Source organism: Oncorhynchus mykiss, chromosome 10 (genome assembly GCF_057628025.1).
Source record: "Oncorhynchus mykiss isolate SJ-2025 chromosome 10, ASM5762802v1, whole genome shotgun sequence".
Classification (NCBI taxonomy): domain Eukaryota; kingdom Metazoa; phylum Chordata; class Actinopteri; order Salmoniformes; family Salmonidae; genus Oncorhynchus; species Oncorhynchus mykiss.
This window is the reverse complement of record NC_143031.1, coordinates 44,724,006-44,744,193: the sequence shown is the minus strand read 5'-3', so window position 1 is coordinate 44,744,193 and position 20,188 is coordinate 44,724,006. Positions and strand designations below refer to the sequence as shown.

General features: G+C 48.1%; 1 protein-coding gene across 2 annotated transcripts in view; it reads right to left on the bottom strand.

The window, feature by feature from the left end:
* Positions 1–294: 294 nt before the first annotated feature.
* LOC110534006 (leucine-rich repeat transmembrane protein FLRT1) overlaps positions 295–20,188 on the bottom strand; it is a 38,783-nt gene continuing 18,889 nt past the window's right edge. The window contains exons 1-2 of one of the 2 annotated variants that reach the window (XM_090186766.1): positions 17,857–18,692; positions 295–5,911 (exon numbers count right to left, since the gene is read on the bottom strand). In XM_090186766.1, the coding sequence (XP_090042892.1) occupies positions 3,715–5,796 (2,082 nt within the window). In that variant the 5' untranslated portion in view covers positions 5,797–5,911; positions 17,857–18,692 and the 3' untranslated portion in view covers positions 295–3,714. Of the gene's footprint in view, positions 5,912–17,856; positions 18,693–20,188 lie in introns of those variants that run through there. The other variant, XM_021618625.3, reaches the window with a different exon arrangement.

Sequence of the window (20,188 nt, the reverse complement as noted above, 5' to 3'; positions counted from 1 at the left end):
GTTATAGGAGCTGCGTGTGTTTGAACAGAGGAAATCAAGAACAGAGGACCATGAGTAATGGTAATCATTGTGGGTCTATCAGCTGTGTGTGTGTGTGTGTGTGTGTGTGTGTATTTGCCTGTGGGATATGAGGGGGCAGAAGCAGTGGAAATCAAAACATCTATACCACAGCTAACAGAGCTGCTTGGCTTCTGTTGAGAACAACTGTGTTAGGTAGACAACTTTAATGAGGAACACACACACACACACACACACACACACACACAAACAAAAACCAGGCTCTGGACTCCACAAGGCTTTGCATGTCTCCTTTACTCACATAGAAAAGAGACATCTTTATACAAAATAGTTCATTGTTCCTCAGTATAACACAGAGTCCAACAAAGGAGGATGTTTCAAAAGCAGCAACCTACAAAAAGTACACAGGGAAAATATGGAAGGGCAGACCAAAAGAAAAGAACAGAAAGCACACTACTGATAACAGTCAAATAATTCCTTGCTCGGATTCTTAAACCATCAAACCACGGACCCTTGTGTTTGTTGGCGCCTGAAACCTGGATCCACTCAGCATACCAAAGGCTATCCACCTCCTGTGTGGGTTGGGTGATGGGCACTCCACGAAGGGAAAGGGGCATGAAGAGGGCGCGCTGAATGTGGATTTAAATGTGCAATAAAAGGATGATAATGATGATTATGATGAGAGCACCATTTCACCCGGAAAGCTTAAAAAAAGTGTGCTGGGTGACAACTCCCAAGCTGACCCCGTTTGCGCTCTCTGTTATTGTGCGGTTCGCATCGGTCTGAGCACAGACAGCAGAAGTATATTCTCTTGACAGAAACACCGACTCGGCAAACAAGGTGAGGAGACGTCTGTGTTAATGGGCTGCAGGTGGAACAACTGCTCCTCTGATTCTTCAGGAGCCACACGATCTGACACACACACACACACACACACACACACACACACACACACACACACACACACACACACACACACACACACACACACACACACACCAACTGCTGGTCCAGTCAGCAGGAGCAGTAAAATATGCAGATGGTCAAAATAACTAAACAAAATGACCGCAAGTGCTGCCTGCTCTTACGGCGATGCACACAATCTGCATACCTACTAAGGTTCTGTGTAGCTCAGTTGGTAACACCATGGTTGTGGGTTTGATTCCCACAGGGGACCAATATGAAAATGTATAAAAGTGTCGGCTAAAATGGAAATGGTACTTTCTCTCTCTCTCAATTTTGCCCAAACATACACATCTAGGCATGCAAGCTCAACTAGGAACAATACTTGCACACCAAAGAAATACAATGTGTTTTATAGGAGAGTGGTGGAGTAATAGAGGCGACGGGGAATGAACAGTGAAATATGCCTGCTTTCTGTATGTAAGCTGTGATATGATTCTTCCCCTCACTAATAACCCAATGTGTGGCTACTTTCAGATCAGGAAAACAATATTTTAACAGTTCTTTGTACTCTTGCATGAGGTGAAATGGCAACGTTGTTGCTGTAATGTGATCGATTTATACTTTAACTGTGACCCCTCTGTAAGAATGGATCTCTAAGCAGGTGTACACTTAACAGGGACACTACCACAAAAAAAATTGTACACTTTTTTTTAAAAGGCTCAGTATTTTAGTTTTTCCTGTAGAGACAGGTGTGGATGATATCTCAAAGTGGAACTGAGTGATTGTCATGTTAACAGCATAAAATGAATAACATTAAATTGCTCTAATTTCTATCAACATTTTCCAAAATATAAACCTGCCACCAACAGTGTTGGTTGTTCCAGTTTCACATGTTGTATTTAAAATAAAATGAACACTCCTCAGACATATTGCCTGACAGTCGGCCTACTATGAAATCCTATCAGACAGAACAGCCAAGGAAGCACGATTCGTTTCCACCTTGGAAACCGTAAAGTGATTAACAAGCAATGGAAAATATTACAGCAATGTGGAGTAGCAGGCTATGACAAATAGGTTTATGCACGGATGAACCCCATCGTTCCAGAGGCATCATTTCTGTGCCGTCTTCTGCATCTGAATCTGTCTCTCGCCTTTCCTCTGTGTCTCTCAAGGTCTATTTCTCTGCCCTCCTCCCTCCCTGTTACGTTGCTGTAAGTGCTGATTCATTTACATTTGTAGTGCTACTTGGAAGGAGAAGTGGACTGAGTTGAGGACTATCACTAGTGCCTACACAAAGTAAAATAGAACTCACCCCACTGTTCGTCTCACCCCCACCTCAGATCCTCCACCTCCCTCACCCCCTCCCACAGTGCAGGTCCACAGTGTTACGGTTTTGATCATCTACCTGATATATCTCGCTGTTTACACACTCATTTTCCCGATTCCCGTTTACATGAATGCTGTGTCTGTCCACAGGATGCTCCACAGAAGTCCTCTGTCCTGTTGGGAATCGGGCCCACTGGGGAACAACACAGAATGCCATCTAGTGAGGGAGGCTCCCCTTCTCACCCGAATACCACCACCTTCTAAGGTAACCGGATAAGTACACAGGCACAAGAGGGAGAATGGAGGTTGGACTCTTATGTCTCAAAGGAGTGATTTGTCAGTCTCGGGGGGGCTCTTATTAACCAACTTCTGCACTGTAATCGGACAATGTCTCTTTTGCTGCAGATAGTTTCATTAAAAAGGTGTACATAAACATTCAAGCTGGTGCAGTCAAGAAAATTTTAACCATCAGTTGGACCTCAAGAGTTGTTTTGTATCTTCTTCTTGTTCAAAAAAAAGAAAGAAGGAGTAACTTCCCAATCACAAAAGTCCAGGTCCAGTGTGAGTCCCCCCCCCCCCCCCAACCAATAAATAAGGGTAGCAATGAGGGACTGATCAAAGAAACACGCAGGGAACAATGACTTCTCCAAACACAGTCCAGTGGATGTCTATCTAAGTAAAGTGTCTACAAGCCTGGGCTGCAATTGAACTCAATGCATTGTTCCGTTAACTTGCGAAAGTCATCAAGGATATCATCAAGGACCCTCACCCCTGACAAGACCCTCACCCCTGACACAACCCTCACCCGGTGGAACCACTGGACCAGGCCACAACTAGTCTGCTTTAAGACAAGCGGTTATGTGGGCTGTTTGAAAGAGAACTATTCACAGCTTTTACAGAGCCCTGTCTTCAGGTAACTGATAGGACACACTGGGCACCACAGGATAGTTGAGGCATTTTAAACGGACGAGACAAGAGGGCAAAATATGGCCAGTGGGCAAGTGATGCGTATCTAAGAAGTTTGTCTCTCTGACCCTTTCAGGACTTTTGAACCTTCCATCTTGGTGTGGCTTGCCAAACGTAAGACCTGGAATGGAACTGATCTGTAAGTGACAATATCCTGCAGTCTCAACACAGAGGGCACATTCTTCTCACTTGTCTCACTGAGAGAGGGAGCAGTGAAGGAAAACATCCACTGATCATTACTAAGTGTGTGAAGAAGCAGTCCGTATGAACACCTGTAATGGGCCGTTCGTTCGCTCCTGCTGCTTGTGTACCAGCTAGCTGTTTCCTGCAGGCCCCCCAGCCAATTATTCAAATAGTGTCAGTGCAGTGAACCGCTGGCTTAGTTGGAATGGGAGACTAGAAGAGGAAGGCACGAAGTGGCTCTTCAGAAGAACCCATGCGGACAAAATACAGTATCCATACAGTACATCTAGAACAGTGTGGAACGGGCCAGGTCGATCACGTGTAACAGTAGTCTATATCTGGGATCCCTCTTTCTCTATAGCCACGGTTGGTGCCATACCCTGCATTGGACACTTGGTGGGCACCTTTGTAGAGGCCGGTGCCATTGGAGGGGAATATAGTGTGGATGATGTAATCCTCCCGGAGGGGCTTGGGCGGCTGGTGGGTAACCATGGGCGTCATCTGGAACCCTGGGCCTCGGATCTCCAGGATGGTGGTGTCCTTCTTTGTGCCTGACTCAATGTAGTCATCGTAGTGCTTGCTCTTCCTGGAGCTGCCACGGCTGTATTGATCACGAGAAGACAGGCGTCCGGCCCGATGCCCGTACCAGCAGAAGATGGCGAATATGAGGGCCAGAGAAACGATGACAGTAGCTCCTCCAATGATCCCAGCCAGAGGCAGAGTAGCCATGTGTTCCGAGTCCTGGTTGTCCTCCTGGCCCACATCTGGCTGACTGGGGTCTGACGTCTCAGCTTTAGCGCACACTGGAGCTTCATCTGAGTCAGAGTCTCCGCCTGCCATGGCTCCTTTACCCCCGGAGCTGGCCGCCAGGGGCACCATGCAGATGATGTAGCTGGAGCGGGGTTGCAGGGAGGTGAGCAGGTACTCTCTGCGGTCTCCTCTCACCAGGGTCTCTGTGATGGAGCCCATGGCAGCACTGGTGCCCAGCCGCAGCCAGCTGAGTCTGAAGGAGGAGGTGGGCTGGGCCACGCTCCAGGTGACACGAATGCTGTCGTGGGCCAGGGGCTTGACATTCAGGGCCAGGCTCTTACCTACTCCACTGCTACCCAGGGTGTAGTCTAGACCAGAGTCTGGTAGCCCCAGGCCGGGCCGCTTGGAGCGCAGGGTGAAGAGGGAGCCCTGTGGAGGGGAAAGGGTGGTGGAGCTAGCGGCAACTCCTCCTACTCCACCCACTCTGTCTCTGGTCCCACTGCCTGTGGCTCCAGCCCCGGCCCCGGCAGACACTACCCCTGTGACTTCGCACTCCTCCATCTGGCTGGTCAGGTCCTTGAGGGTCATGTCTCTAACCTTTTCGGGCGCCTGGCAGGTGAGGCCCCTCACCGTGATGGAGTTACCCCTAGCGTGCAGCCAGTCATGTAGCCAGCGCAGGTTACAGCCACAGTGCCAGGGATTCCCCCGCACCAGCAGTTGTCCCAGGCTGTCCAGGTCTTTGAACAGGCCCCGAGGCAGGGTGGTCAGGTTGTTGCCAGACAGGTCTAGTCTTTGGAGCCTCCTCATGCCGTCCAAGGAGCCACGGGGCATGTGGATCAGAGCATTGTCCTGCAGGGAGAGACGTTGCAAGTGGGCGCTGGGCAGGTTGAGTGGCGGTGTCAGGAGGGAGTTACGCACCAGCGAAAGCTCTGTCAAATTGGAGAGGCGGGAGAAGGTGTCGTCTGCGATGCGCTGATTGGCCAGGAGGTTTCCGTCCAGGACGAGGCGTCGCAGGGAGGAGAGGCCGCGGAAGGCGTGGGTGGGGATGGTGGAGATGCGGTTGTCGTCCAGCCTCAGCTCCTCCAGAGAGGCCGGGAGCCCAGAGGGGATGCTGGACAGGTGGTTACGAGACAGGAAGAGCAGACGCAGCCGCGGGTTGTCAACGAAGGCCTTGTCTTCGATGCTGACGGTGGAGACAGAGTTGTCGTCCAGGTGCAGCTTCTCCAGTAGAGGCATGCGGGCCAGGGTGGAGCGGGGAAGCGTACGGATGTTGTTGTCCTGCAGGTGCAGCTCCCGGAGGGAAGGGGGCAGGTGCATGGGGAAGTCATCCAGCTCGTTATCGTACAGGTAGACCACTCGGACCGTTAGGTGTCGCTCCAGGGAGGTGGGGAGCCCGGCGTTGTCTATGTGGTTGTTCTGAAGGTAGAGCACAGTGGCAGAGGGGGGCAGAGGGGGGATAGAGCTCAGGCCACGGTCGTTGCAGTAGATGAAGTCCTCATCACATCGGCAGACAGAGGGGCACACCAAGTCTTCCTCCTCATCGTACCCTGTGGCTGCAGCAACCTCCAGCACCTCGGCCAACAGAGTCAGGCAGAGCATCAGCAGGAACAGCCAATCGCGCAGCTCGGCCACTCCCTCCGGCGCCATGGTGCTGATAATCGACTTCCCTTCCTCTCGGTCTCAACTTCCCTTCCTCTCGGTCTCAACGTCTTAGCTGCTTGAATCCTAATGAAGAGCTCAAATCAGGCCAGCTCCTTCAGCCCTGGAAAGAATGAAAAGGAGACAGGTTTTAGTTAACAATCCGCTCAAGTGACCAGATTACTAAGAAGGTTTCATTGAAATTCCAAAATCACTTCAAATTGCCAGGATATAACAAGCTTGACAATGTAACCTTATTTAATTCTGCCTAAACCATATCCAACAAATGATTCATGGTCACATGGAAATTGAACTGCTACAGTATTATAATCCCTTTTAATATCTCGACTTCAATCCCCTTGTCATGGTGAAGTGGCAGTATTGTAATCTGCTTCCAGCAGGAGTTGGAGAGTATTTTTCTTTCAGTAAAAGAAACAATGAAATATATCAAATATATCAAATCATTTTGAGAAATTGAGTCAGACAGTAAAGGGAAATTACAACACAATCCATACAGTTTTGTGATCTGTCTACTGAAAGAACCGGGCCTGGTTAAATCCAATAACTAGGGCCTGTTATTGCTGGTCTGACCACATGTTCAGGGACATCTCCTGGCCCTATAACATATACACTAGTGTATTTGTTTGAATTCTTCCAGAGCGCACTGGCCAAGCAGATTGTGTAAACAGAACATCCCACAATTTTTACATGAACTATTCTGTGTGTGTGTGTGTGTGTGTGTGTGTGTGTGTGTGTGTGTAAGCATGAGTGTACAGTATGTGTTTGTGTGTGTGAGCATGAGTGTACAGTATGTGTTTGTGTGTGTGTACAGTATGTGTTTGTGGCAGTGTAGAGCGAGTCGCTGTGTGTATTTTTGAGTCTGAGCAGCTGTGCAAATAAGAGTGTATTTGGGTCAGTCCCTTTAAAGGCAAGATTGATTGATGTGGCAGAGAGAGTGGGAGGGATTAGGGGAACATATTGAGTTGTGATTGGGTGGATTAAGCAGGCGTCAGAAAGAATGGCACCTAGTTTATCTATCTTAAGCACTTCCTACAGTTACATTAGTTTGTTCATTCCATGGTTACTCATTTGGCTTATGCTTTCAGGGCTGGTCCAATCCACAGAAAATTACCTAATTTACAGCTACGGTGCAGATGCATTAAGGTTGTGAGAGACTGTGTGTGTCTGTGTATAATTGTAGGGGTACACGCTGTGTGGCAGTGTACAGTCACAGATGTCTATAGACGTGTGTGAGCATGAGCCAAGCTGTACACGACACGTACTGCATGTGTCCCCACACGTTGCTGCAGTCAAAGTTACAGTCATCTGTATTCGGGAGACGTCAGGCAATGTGGGGCTGCGTGAAGGGAATGGGGAGGGTGTTTGTGTGGAAATGGGCTGGCCAGACAGGCAGTCGCCTAAGGCAGGGTACAGTACACAAAACAGCCCTACATTTTCCAATACTGGAACTGGAGCAAGATGGAGAGGACAGCCGGATCAATTTACATAGAGAGAACGAGAGAGACAGAGAGGAGGGAGAGAGGGAACGAGAGAGACAGAGAGAACGAGTGAGGGAGGGAGGGAGGGAGAGAGACAGAGGGAGAGAGAGACAGAGGGAGGGAGAGAAAGAGAGACAGACAGAGGGAGGTAGAGAGAGAGACAGAGGGAGGGAGGGAGAGAGAGAGAGAGGGAGGGAGAGAGAGAGAGAGACAGAGGGAGGGAGAGAGAGAGACAGAGGGAGGGAGAGAGAGACAGAGGGAGGGAGAGAGAGAGACAGAGGGAGGGAGAGAGAGAGAGAGAGGGAGGGAGAGAGACAGAGGGAGGGAGAGAGACAGAGAGAGAGAGCGAGAGAGAGAGAGAGAGACAGAAAAAGGAGAGACAGAGGAGAGAGAGAGACAGACACACATAGGAGAGAGAGAGGAGGGAGACAGAAAGAGAGAGAGAGAGACATAGGAGGGAGAGAGGAAGGAGAGAGAGAGAGAGCAGTTCTAGAATGAGCGCATTGACTGTTGCTATCTTCACCATGATATCCACCACAGAAACCATATCTAGCAGCACTCACATCCACATATTCATGATAAGGAAAATCTGGGAATGATAACCAAAGACGATGGCAGTGTATCGGGAAATCCCCTCGATTGATGGCAGAGTGGAGATAATACTGGCACGAAGCTTATCTTACATGCCCATGTCCTTGAATCTAATTTCAAATTTAGGGATTGGTGCAGAGGAAGGCGTGATGCAAACAAGAGATGGCCAAGGTGATGAAGGAAATAAATAAATCAAAGGATGGTCAAAACAGAGAAGGCTGAGAAGAAAAAAACATTCCCCATATACTTTTGCTATGCTACAATACGTCCCGATTCAGTCATCCTTGTACTATCAACTCCCCAAAATCGAATGCCCGTAGATTATTGTTTGTATGCATCTCAATATAGGATGAATGAACCATTCTGCAAGGCCTTGTCTTTGGCAGTAATGTACAGTGTATATAGTATTTTCTGTGAGAGAGAAACTATTAGAACCCCATTCATTGTGCTTGAGTCAGCAGAGTCCAATCAGTGAGCCTCATTGCTTGTCTGGAAAAGACCCTGGGCCTCTTCAGAGTCATTAGTTCTGAACTGATGCTACTGCTAGTAAATCTGAATCAGCTGCCTTCAAAATGTCCTGTAGTCTACAAATGAACGTGACTCTACAAAAACACATGATTGTATTAAATACATTTAAAATATATCATTATTAATGGCTTGAAAGATGCACACATCAATTTATAGATAACTACATGGACGTACCTAATCCACTCAATTTATAAACTCCGAGCAGATGCTTAAAATCAAAGTAACTTGCAGACGGTACTGTTACCATATCTTACCTTTCATCTGAATACTGTCCCTTAGTGCCTAATCCAAACATGAGATACGCACGCACATTCAACTCTTAAGTCAAATCTCCCAGTGACAGTACGACATGATTTCTGTGAACGTTTCAGTAACAGCCGTGAATGTCGGATTAGAATGTTACCCATGAGCCATTGAGGATAAGTGCCTTGATGTGAGCACTACACCACTATGCATGTTCCACCTGGGATCTGAGACAGCATCCATCTTGTGGCCATTTTTCCCGACTCGCTGCTGATGCTGCTGTTACTACTGTCTCTGCTGCTGCTGTTACTACTGTCTCTGCTGCTGCTGTTACTACTGTCTCTGCTGCTGCTGTTACTACTGTCACTGCTGCTGCTGTTACTACTGTCTCTGCTGCTGCTGTTACTACTGTCACTGTTGCTGCTGTTACTACTGTCTCTGCTGCTGCTGTTACTACTGTCTCTGCTGCTGCTGTTACTACTGTCACTGCTGCTGCTGTTACTACTGTCGCTGTTGCTGCTGTTACTACTGTCTCTGATGCTGCTGTTGCTACCACTGTCGCTGCTGCTGCTGTTACTACTGTCACTGTTGCTGCTGTTACTACTGTCACTGTTGCTGCTGTTGCTGTTCCTACTGTCTCTGCTGCTGCTGTTACTACTGTCTCTGCTGCTGCTGTTACTACTGTCTCTGCTGCTGCTGTTACTACTGTCTCTGCTGCTGCTGTTACTACTGTCTCTGCTGCTGCTGTTACTACTGTCTCTGCTGCTGCTGTTACTACTGTCACTGCTGCTGCTGTTACTACTGTCACTGCTGCTGCTGTTACTACTGTCTCTGCTGCTGCTGTTACTACTGTCACTGCTGCTGTTACTACTGTCACTGCTGCTGCTGTTACTACTGTCACTGCTGCTGCTGTTACTACTGTCTCTGCTGCTGCTGTTACTACTGTCACTGCTGCTGTTACTACTGTCTCTGCTGCTGTTACTACTGTCTCTGCTGCTGCTGTTACTACTGTCTCTGCTGCTGTTACTACTGTCTCTGCTGCTGCTGTTACTACTGTCACTGCTGCTGCTGTTTCTACTGTCTCTGCTGCTGCTGTTACTACTGTCACTGCTGCTGTTACTACTGTCTCTGCTGCTGTTACTACTGTCGCTGCTGCTGTTTCTACTGTCTCTGCTGCTGCTGTTACTACTGTCTCTGCTGCTGTTACTACTGTCACTGCTGCTGCTGTTACTACTGTCTCTGCTGCTGTTACTACTGTCACTGCTGCTGTTACTACTGTCACTGCTGCTGTTACTACTGTCTCTGCCTCTGCTGTTACTACTGTCTCTGCTGCTGCTGTTACTACTGTATCTGCTGCTGTTACTACTGTCTCTGCTGCTGCTGTTACTACTGTCTCTGCTGCTGCTGTTACTACTGTCTCTGCTGCTGCTGTTACTAATGTTGCTGCTGCTGTTACTACTGTCACTGCTGCTGCTGCTACTACTGTTGCTGCTGCTGCTGTTACTACTGTCTCTGCTGCTGCTGTTACTACGGTCACTGCTGCTGCTGTTACTACTGTTGCTGCTGCTGTTACTACTGTTGCTGCTGTTACTACTGTCTCTGCAGCTGCTGTTACTACTGTCACTGCTGCTGCTGTTACTACTGTCTCTGCTGCTGCTGTTACTACTGTCTCTGCTGCTGCTGTTACTACTGTTGCTGCTGCTGCTGTTACTACTGTCGCTGCTGCTGTTACTACTGTCACTGCTGCTGCTGTTACTACTGTCTCTGCTGCTGCTGTTACTACTGTCGCTGCTGCTGTTACTACTGTCGCTGCTGCTGCTGTTACTACTGTCTCTGCTGTTACTACTGTCTCTGCTGCTGCTGTTACTACTGTTGCTGCTGCTGCTGTTACTACTGTCGCTGCTGCTGCTGTTACTACTGTCTCTGCTGTTACTACTGTCACTGCTGCTGCTGTTACTACTGTTGCTGCTGCTGCTGTTGCTACCACTGTCGCTGCTGCTGCTGTTACTACTGTCTCTGCTGCTGCTGTTACTACTGTCTCTGCTGCTGCTGTTACTACTGTCTCTGCTGCTGCTGTTACTACTGTTGCTGCTGCTGCTGTTACTACTGTTGCTGCTGCTGCTGTTACTACTGTCGCTGCTGCTGTTACTACTGTCACTGCTGCTGCTGCTGTACTACTGTCGCTGCTGCTGTACTACTGTCACTGCTGCTGCTGCTGTACTACTGTCGCTGCTGCTGTTACTACTGTCGCTGCTGTTACTACTGTCTCTGCAGCTGCTGTTACTACTGTTGCTGCTGCTGCTGTTACTACTGTCACTGCTGCTGTTACTACTGTCACTGCTGTTACTACTGTCGCTGCTGTTACTACTGTCTCTGCAGCTGCTGTTACTACTGTCTCTGCTGCTGCTGTTACTACTGTTGCTGCTGCTGCTGTACTACTGTCGCTGCTGCTGTTACTACTGTCGCTGCTGCTGCTGTTACTACTGTCACTGCTGCTGTTACTACTGTCACTGCTGTTACTACTGTCTCTGCTGTTACTACTGTCACTGCTGATGCTGCTGTTACTACTGTCTCTGCTGTTACTACTGTCTCTGCTGTTACTACTGTCACTGCTGATGCTGCTGTTACTACTGTCTCTGCTGCTGTTACTACTGTCGCTGCTGCTGCTGTTACTACTGTCGCTGCTGCTGTTACTACTGTCTCTGCTGATGCTGCTGTTACTACTGTCACTGCTGATGCTGCTGTTACTACTGTCACTGCTGATGCTGCTGTTACTACTGTCTCTGCTGTTACTACTGTCACTGCTGATGCTGCTGTTACTACTGTCTCTGCTGTTACTACTGTCTCTGCTGCTGCTGTTACTACTGTCACTGCTGCTGTTACTACTGTCTCTGCTGCTGTTACTACTGTCGCTGCTGCTGTTTCTACTGTCTCTGCTGCTGCTGTTACTACTGTCTCTGCTGCTGTTACTACTGTCACTGCTGCTGCTGTTACTACTGTCTCTGCTGCTGTTACTACTGTCACTGCTGCTGTTATTACTGTCACTGCTGCTGTTACTACTGTCTCTGCCTCTGCTGTTACTACTGTCTCTGCTGCTGCTGTTACTACTGTATCTGCTGCTGTTACTACTGTCTCTGCTGCTGCTGTTACTACTGTCTCTGCTGCTGCTGTTACTACTGTCTCTGCTGCTGCTGTTACTAATGTTGCTGCTGCTGTTACTACTGTCACTGCTGCTGCTGCTACTACTGTTGCTGCTGCTGCTGTTACTACTGTCTCTGCTGCTGCTGTTACTACGGTCACTGCTGCTGCTGTTACTACTGTTGCTGCTGCTGTTACTACTGTTGCTGCTGTTACTACTGTCTCTGCAGCTGCTGTTACTACTGTCACTGCTGCTGCTGTTACTACTGTCTCTGCTGCTGCTGTTACTACTGTCTCTGCTGCTGCTGTTACTACTGTTGCTGCTGCTGCTGTTACTACTGTCGCTGCTGCTGTTACTACTGTCACTGCTGCTGCTGTTACTACTGTCTCTGCTGCTGCTGTTACTACTGTCGCTGCTGCTGTTACTACTGTCGCTGCTGCTGCTGTTACTACTGTCTCTGCTGTTACTACTGTCTCTGCTGCTGCTGTTACTACTGTTGCTGCTGCTGCTGTTACTACTGTCGCTGCTGCTGCTGTTACTACTGTCTCTGCTGTTACTACTGTCACTGCTGCTGCTGTTACTACTGTTGCTGCTGCTGCTGTTGCTACCACTGTCGCTGCTGCTGCTGTTACTACTGTCTCTGCTGCTGCTGTTACTACTGTCTCTGCTGCTGCTGTTACTACTGTCTCTGCTGCTGCTGTTACTACTGTTGCTGCTGCTGCTGTTACTACTGTTGCTGCTGCTGCTGTTACTACTGTCGCTGCTGCTGTTACTACTGTCACTGCTGCTGCTGCTGTACTACTGTCGCTGCTGCTGTACTACTGTCACTGCTGCTGCTGCTGTACTACTGTCGCTGCTGCTGTTACTACTGTCGCTGCTGTTACTACTGTCTCTGCAGCTGCTGTTACTACTGTTGCTGCTGCTGCTGTTACTACTGTCACTGCTGCTGTTACTACTGTCACTGCTGTTACTACTGTCGCTGCTGTTACTACTGTCTCTGCAGCTGCTGTTACTACTGTCTCTGCTGCTGCTGTTACTACTGTTGCTGCTGCTGCTGTACTACTGTCGCTGCTGCTGTTACTACTGTCGCTGCTGCTGCTGTTACTACTGTCACTGCTGCTGTTACTACTGTCTCTGCTGCTGTTACTACTGTCGCTGCTGCTGTTTCTACTGTCTCTGCTGCTGCTGTTACTACTGTCTCTGCTGCTGTTACTACTGTCACTGCTGCTGCTGTTACTACTGTCTCTGCTGCTGTTACTACTGTCACTGCTGCTGTTACTACTGTCACTGCTGCTGTTACTACTGTCTCTGCCTCTGCTGTTACTACTGTCTCTGCTGCTGCTGTTACTACTGTATCTGCTGCTGTTACTACTGTCTCTGCTGCTGCTGTTACTACTGTCTCTGCTGCTGCTGTTACTACTGTCTCTGCTGCTGCTGTTACTAATGTTGCTGCTGCTGTTACTACTGTCACTGCTGCTGCTGCTACTACTGTTGCTGCTGCTGCTGTTACTACTGTCTCTGCTGCTGCTGTTACTACGGTCACTGCTGCTGCTGTTACTACTGTTGCTGCTGCTGTTACTACTGTTGCTGCTGTTACTACTGTCTCTGCAGCTGCTGTTACTACTGTCACTGCTGCTGCTGTTACTACTGTCTCTGCTGCTGCTGTTACTACTGTCTCTGCTGCTGCTGTTACTACTGTTGCTGCTGCTGCTGTTACTACTGTCGCTGCTGCTGTTACTACTGTCACTGCTGCTGCTGTTACTACTGTCTCTGCTGCTGCTGTTACTACTGTCGCTGCTGCTGTTACTACTGTCGCTGCTGCTGCTGTTACTACTGTCTCTGCTGTTACTACTGTCTCTGCTGCTGCTGTTACTACTGTTGCTGCTGCTGCTGTTACTACTGTCGCTGCTGCTGCTGTTACTACTGTCTCTGCTGTTACTACTGTCACTGCTGCTGCTGTTACTACTGTTGCTGCTGCTGCTGTTGCTACCACTGTCGCTGCTGCTGCTGTTACTACTGTCTCTGCTGCTGCTGTTACTACTGTCTCTGCTGCTGCTGTTACTACTGTCTCTGCTGCTGCTGTTACTACTGTTGCTGCTGCTGCTGTTACTACTGTTGCTGCTGCTGCTGTTACTACTGTCGCTGCTGCTGTTACTACTGTCACTGCTGCTGCTGCTGTACTACTGTCGCTGCTGCTGTACTACTGTCACTGCTGCTGCTGCTGTACTACTGTCGCTGCTGCTGTTACTACTGTCGCTGCTGTTACTACTGTCTCTGCAGCTGCTGTTACTACTGTTGCTGCTGCTGCTGTTACTACTGTCACTGCTGCTGTTACTACTGTCACTGCTGTTACTACTGTCGCTGCTGTTACTACTGTCTCTGCAGCTGCTGTTACTACTGTCTCTGCTGCTGCTGTTACTACTGTTGCTGCTGCTGCTGTACTACTGTCGCTGCTGCTGTTACTACTGTCGCTGCTGCTGCTGTTACTACTGTCACTGCTGCTGTTACTACTGTCACTGCTGTTACTACTGTCTCTGCTGTTACTACTGTCACTGCTGATGCTGCTGTTACTACTGTCTCTGCTGTTACTACTGTCTCTGCTGTTACTACTGTCACTGCTGATGCTGCTGTTACTACTGTCTCTGCTGCTGTTACTACTGTCGCTGCTGCTGCTGTTACTACTGTCGCTGCTGCTGTTACTACTGTCTCTGCTGATGCTGCTGTTACTACTGTCACTGCTGATGCTGCTGTTACTACTGTCACTGCTGCTGTTACTACTGTCTCTGCCTCTGCTGTTACTACTGTCTCTGCTGCTGCTGTTACTACTGTATCTGCTGCTGTTACTACTGTCTCTGCTGCTGCTGTTACTACTGTCTCTGCTGCTGCTGTTACTACTGTCTCTGCTGCTGCTGTTACTAATGTTGCTGCTGCTGCTGTTACTACTGTCACTGCTGCTGCTGTTACTACTGTTGCTGCTGCTGCTGTTGCTACCACTGTCGCTGCTGCTGCTGTTACTACTGTCTCTGCTGCTGCTGTTACTACTGTCTCTGCTGCTGCTGTTACTACTGTCTCTGCTGCTGCTGTTACTACTGTTGCTGCTGCTGTTACTACTGTTGCTGCTGCTGCTGTTACTACTGTCTCTGCTGCTGCTGTTACTACTGTTGCTGCTGCTGCTGTTACTACTGTCACTGCTGCTGCTGTTTCTACTGTCTCTGCTGCCGCTGTTACTACTGTCTCTGCTGCTGCTGTTACTACTGTCACTGCTGCTGCTGTTACTACTGTCACTGCTGCTGCTGTTTCTACTGTCTCTGCTGCTGCTGTTACTACTGTCTCTGCTGCTGCTGTTACTACTGTCTCTGCTGCTGCTGTTACTACTGTCTCTGCTGCTGCTGTTACTACTGTCACTGCTGCTGCTGTTTCTACTGTCTCTGCTGCTGCTGTTTCTACTGTCTCTGCTGCTGCTGTTACTACTGTCTCTGCTGCTGTTACTACTGTCTCTGCTGCTGCTGTTACTACTGTCTCTGCTGCTGCTGTTACTACTGTCTCTGCTGCTGCTGTTACTACTGTCTCTGCCCGCTGCTGTTACTACTGTCACTGCTGCTGCTGTTACTACTGTCTCTGCTGCTGTTACTACTGTCTCTGCTGCTGCTGTTACTACTGTCTCTGCTGCTGCTGTTACTACTGTCGCTGCTGCTGCTGTTACTACTGTCTCTGCCCGCTGCTGTTACTACTGTCACTGCTGCTGCTGCTGTTACTACTGTCTCTGCTGCTGTTACTACTGTCTCTGCCTCTGCTGTTACTGCTGCTCTATGAAGTCATTTGGCTCCATGTCTCTACCCCAGGAACCCCAGATTAAAAGCAAATCCTGTAAGCATTAACAGAGGAGTCGTTGCCCCCCCCCCCCCCCCCCGCGCAGCACAATGCTGCCGCATGGAGTGGAGGGCCACTCTGACACATGAGCAGAGGCGAATAACAAATACATCAGATGATATAAAATAGGAATATATGAATATGAAATGGTGCATGTGATTTCTGGTGCTGACGAACTCAGTGAATTCCTGACTGTGATATGTCCAGGTTGGCTGTTCGATCTGAATTGAAAGAGGTGCTCCATCATCATGGACGTTTTGCCATGTTGGCACTTCACTCTCTCTGTTATTGCATTTCCCAGCCAGACTAGAAGTACTGTAGTGGACACACACACAACCTGCTATAGATTCCATTTGCTTATAAGGCAATACTGCACAAACACAGGTTTTTAGAAAACTCAATATCTATGCATGAACTTTCTTTTATCCACTTATGTTATTTGGCAATTACAGGAAAGACACTAGATTTAAAACTCTCAATTTCTCTTCCTCTCTCTCTCTGACTCTATCTCTCTTTCCGTCTAACATACTTATATTCCGGGAGTACATCCGGGAGTCCATTTTTTATTAGTTGAGTTAGCAACACTTTTAACCAAAGTAGAAATTAAAAGCAGAGAATACCCATTAATAAATCAAATCCACTATTTAGATTTCAGGACAGGAGGGGGGGAGGGGGGTGTTAGCTAACACTGAGTAATGGTCGGATGGGGGCAGAATATATCTTTTAGATGGATTACTGTACATTAAATAGTTGTTTGTTGCCGTCACTCTGGCCCTGCTTCTCAGTTTGAGCATGGTGGTGGTTTGGAGCGGTTGAACTGGACGTGCAGAGGCCAGGCAGAACCTGAGACAGCCTGTATCATCTGTTGAGGCTATAAGCCACCCCCTCCTCCTGCTCATCCTCCCTCCCCAGCTCTGTTGGCATACAGTACACTGCCCAGTGTAGAGATAAAATAGACATACACATTACACAGGAAATGACCTGTGTGTGTGTGTGTATGTCAGAGGCTGGTGGGAGGAAATATAGCAGGACGGGCTCATTGTAATGGCTGGAATGGACTCAACGGAACGGTATCAAACACATCAAACATATGGAAACCACATGTTTTACTCCATTCCATTAATTCCACTCCAGCCATTTACAATGAGCCCGTCCTCCTATAAGTCCTCCTGCAAGCCTCCACTGTATGTGTGTCTACTACTGCATGCACATATTTGCCGCTGTTTATGCATGTGTGGGGAGGATTCAAGCCAATGTTCTAATGTGCAATATTAAAGAGAGAGGTTTGTGTAACATGTCTAATTGAAGACACCGTTTCTCTCTCTCTTTCCTTTCCTCCCTCTGCCTTCCTTGTCACACTCCTCTCCTGCACGTGCCCTGCGTGAGCAATGAGGTGGCTGATTGAGTCACAATTTCTCCCTGGTTCTCTCTCTCTCTCTCTCTCTCTCTCTCTCTCTCTCTCCCTCTGTTTCACCATGCTGCCCTGTTTCACAACCTCTTCCCTCTCTCCCCTACTCTTGCTATTCACAAAGTTCCTTCTTCCTCTCCCTGCACGTCTATGTACTTATATCAAAACATGTCTTAATCCTTCATTCTCTCTGTTTGATGAGTAAGTGGCTCTTTTTATCGCCTACTCCTCGTCTCCCTTTGATTCTCCCATTTCATCCGTCCCTCTTCCTCTCCCTCTCTCTGCACATTTCTATGCATCCTTTGGTGTGTGACCAGTGCACTATTCGCTCCTCTCTTCCCATACCTCTCTCTCTCTCTCTCTCTCTCTCTCTTTCTCTCCCTCTCGTTCTGTCTCTCTCTCTCTCTCTCTCTCTCTCTCTCTGGTCTACGGCGGTGCTTCTTTAATCCAGTCTTACTGTCCCTTTCTCCTTCAGATGATGAATACCTAAAAGAGAAAAAGCCCCGGAAACCCTCTCTCTGACAAACCCTCCCAATAAACAAACACTGGATAATAACATTCAGCATCTCTTCCAGTCCCGTACACTAATTACTATTGCACCGATCAGGAAACCACAACACAATTCATCAATCGGTTAGTCTATTACAGGCTGATGTGCTATCTAAATGTGTTACTTTGAATAAAAAAGGCCCCTTTGTGTTGTAAATTATACAGATTTGTGGTAGCGAGATAGTGCTAATTAAATCCATGGCTAATTGTTAGTGGAGATGATGCGAACACAGCTCTCTCACCTCGTCTTGTCCAAGCTGGAGCTGTGAGTCTGTCTCCCCTGGAGCCTGTGGGTCCTGGTGCAGTGGATAAATAGATCCAGTCCACCGCTAGGATTCCGACTACTCCCAGGCAGCCCTACTGTACACTTGCCTTAGGCCTTGGTGTGGGCTTGGATTTTCCCAAGAAAAAAATCCTTCAGAGAAAATGCTGCTGGCTGTGGGAGTAACAGAGTGCGCTCTATCTCAGTAGAGCCCTCGCTTCGATTCCCGGAATGTCTGATCTCAAAGCCATATCCCAATCGGAGCGGAGTCCACATCATCTTATCCGTTTCCCTCCCAGAGCTGGGCAGAATGGGATGGAATATACTAAGGAGACTGAATATTTTGACGGATCTAAAAAGATTAAAAGTAGGTTTAGCCTAAGATCCTGTTGCCCTATTCTATTCTATTCGATTCGATTCTATGCCTCAGTTCCTTTACCAAAACTGAATCCCACCAAATATATTAGTCTTCTTGTTAGTTCAAGTGTTCTTGAACTAACAACATTGCGAGCATTAAACCATGTCACCCATTATTAGGCTTTGGTATTTGAAAACAAATGAACTGAGGCCAATCATAAGACATGATAGTCCCATTCAAGGACTTGATATCGTCAGCCTTGCTTCTTTGAGGGTAGCGTTCTTGAAACTTTTGACAATCTTTTTTTAGGTCGACCTGTCCTGACGCCAGTAGAGACAGATTCCTCTCTGTGTTGATCAGAGGGGTTGAAATGCCTCTTCAGTCACACCTGTCGTTTGATGCTCCACTGTAGCCTCAGCCTTTCACAGTGACTCTCTGTGAAGAAAACAGAAAAAGCCATGCGTGAGGGCGTGGCACAGCCCTATGCCATAGATACAGTAACAATGACGCACAGTCGTGTTCAACAACACTTGAACTTGACGAAAGGGTCACCGGTTACCGTGACAACTTGACGTGTTGCTATGATTAGCGAATGACGAAAAGCAGAACAATCTGAATAAGTACTATGGAATAATTTGACCATCTATCCATCCATTCATGAATCAACATGCACAGTATCTGTCGGTTGTATTTAAAGCAGGGTTGGGGTCAATTTGAAATGTCAGTCAAGTAAACTAAAACTCCAATTGAATAATTGAAGAAAAAAAAATAAATGTATTGTCAGTGGTGAATCAATAAACTGAAAAGGAGAAGCTATTCATTTAAAACAACTGAAGCTTTACGTTCACTTCCAGAGTCGAGTGTTTTGAATTGGAATTGACCCCAACCCTGATTTACAGTGTAAACTCTCCAGGTGTCCGTTCTAACACCCTGTAGTAATACCACACACGGAGCTCTGGGGGAAGCCATTGATGTGAGAGCAGAAGAAGCCGGGATACAGCAACAATCCGAATCTCATCACATAGGTATTGTCCTTTTTATGCTTCAGGGATTTTAGTAGAACGTAAAATGCACATAAACGCCCTTCATACACCTCTTTTATACGCTCAACAGCATTTAGCCTACGCACCTATGGGGAATGGGGTCATGCTGGGTGAGGAACGGTGAGCACGTTGGAGGATTAACATTCAAATGGATGCAAAAACGTAGACCCCGCGTCGCACATTGGACTGTCGGGATGTGTGAGGAGAAACAGCTGTGATAACACCCTTCCTGAGCAGCGGGAAGTATGAGAGAGACCTTGCTGAAGTGTGAATAACATTCACATATGGGTGTGTGAAATCTCTGTGTGAATAATGCTACATTTATGTAGGTTTATAGTTGTGTGAGAGTGTGTGTGTGTGTGTGTGTGTGTACGGCTCAGTGTGTTCCTCCCTCTCGCTCTTCAACTATTCTGTACACACCATCCCCTCATCTCTGCCTCTCAATTTATCATTTAGTGAGGGATGGGGGAAATGGAGGTGGGAAGGGAAAGGGTGAGGGAGATGACAGGGAAGAGAGGAGGGGAGGGGTCATGAACTCATTGGAGGATAGGTTGGAAGCAGGAATTACTGTCAGCCTGAGCAACGGTTCAATTAGGCTCAACTCAACGAGTGACAGGGAAGGGACACTGGTCAATCCTAAGGCAAACACAAGCATGCCCAATCCCTCGCTAACGTGTGTGTGTGTGTGTGTGTGTGTGTGTGTGTGTGTGTGTGTGTGTGTGTGTGTGTGTGTGTGTGTGTGTGTGTGTGTGTGTGTGTGTGTGTGTGTGTGTGTGTGTGTGTGTGTGTGTGTGTGTGTGTGTGTGTGTGTGAGAGAGAGAGAGAAAGAGGGTATTATGAATGTGATTTTGAGGATTATTGCTTTTGTATTTGTTGAGCGTGTGTGTGTGTGTGTGTGCGTGTGCGTGCTC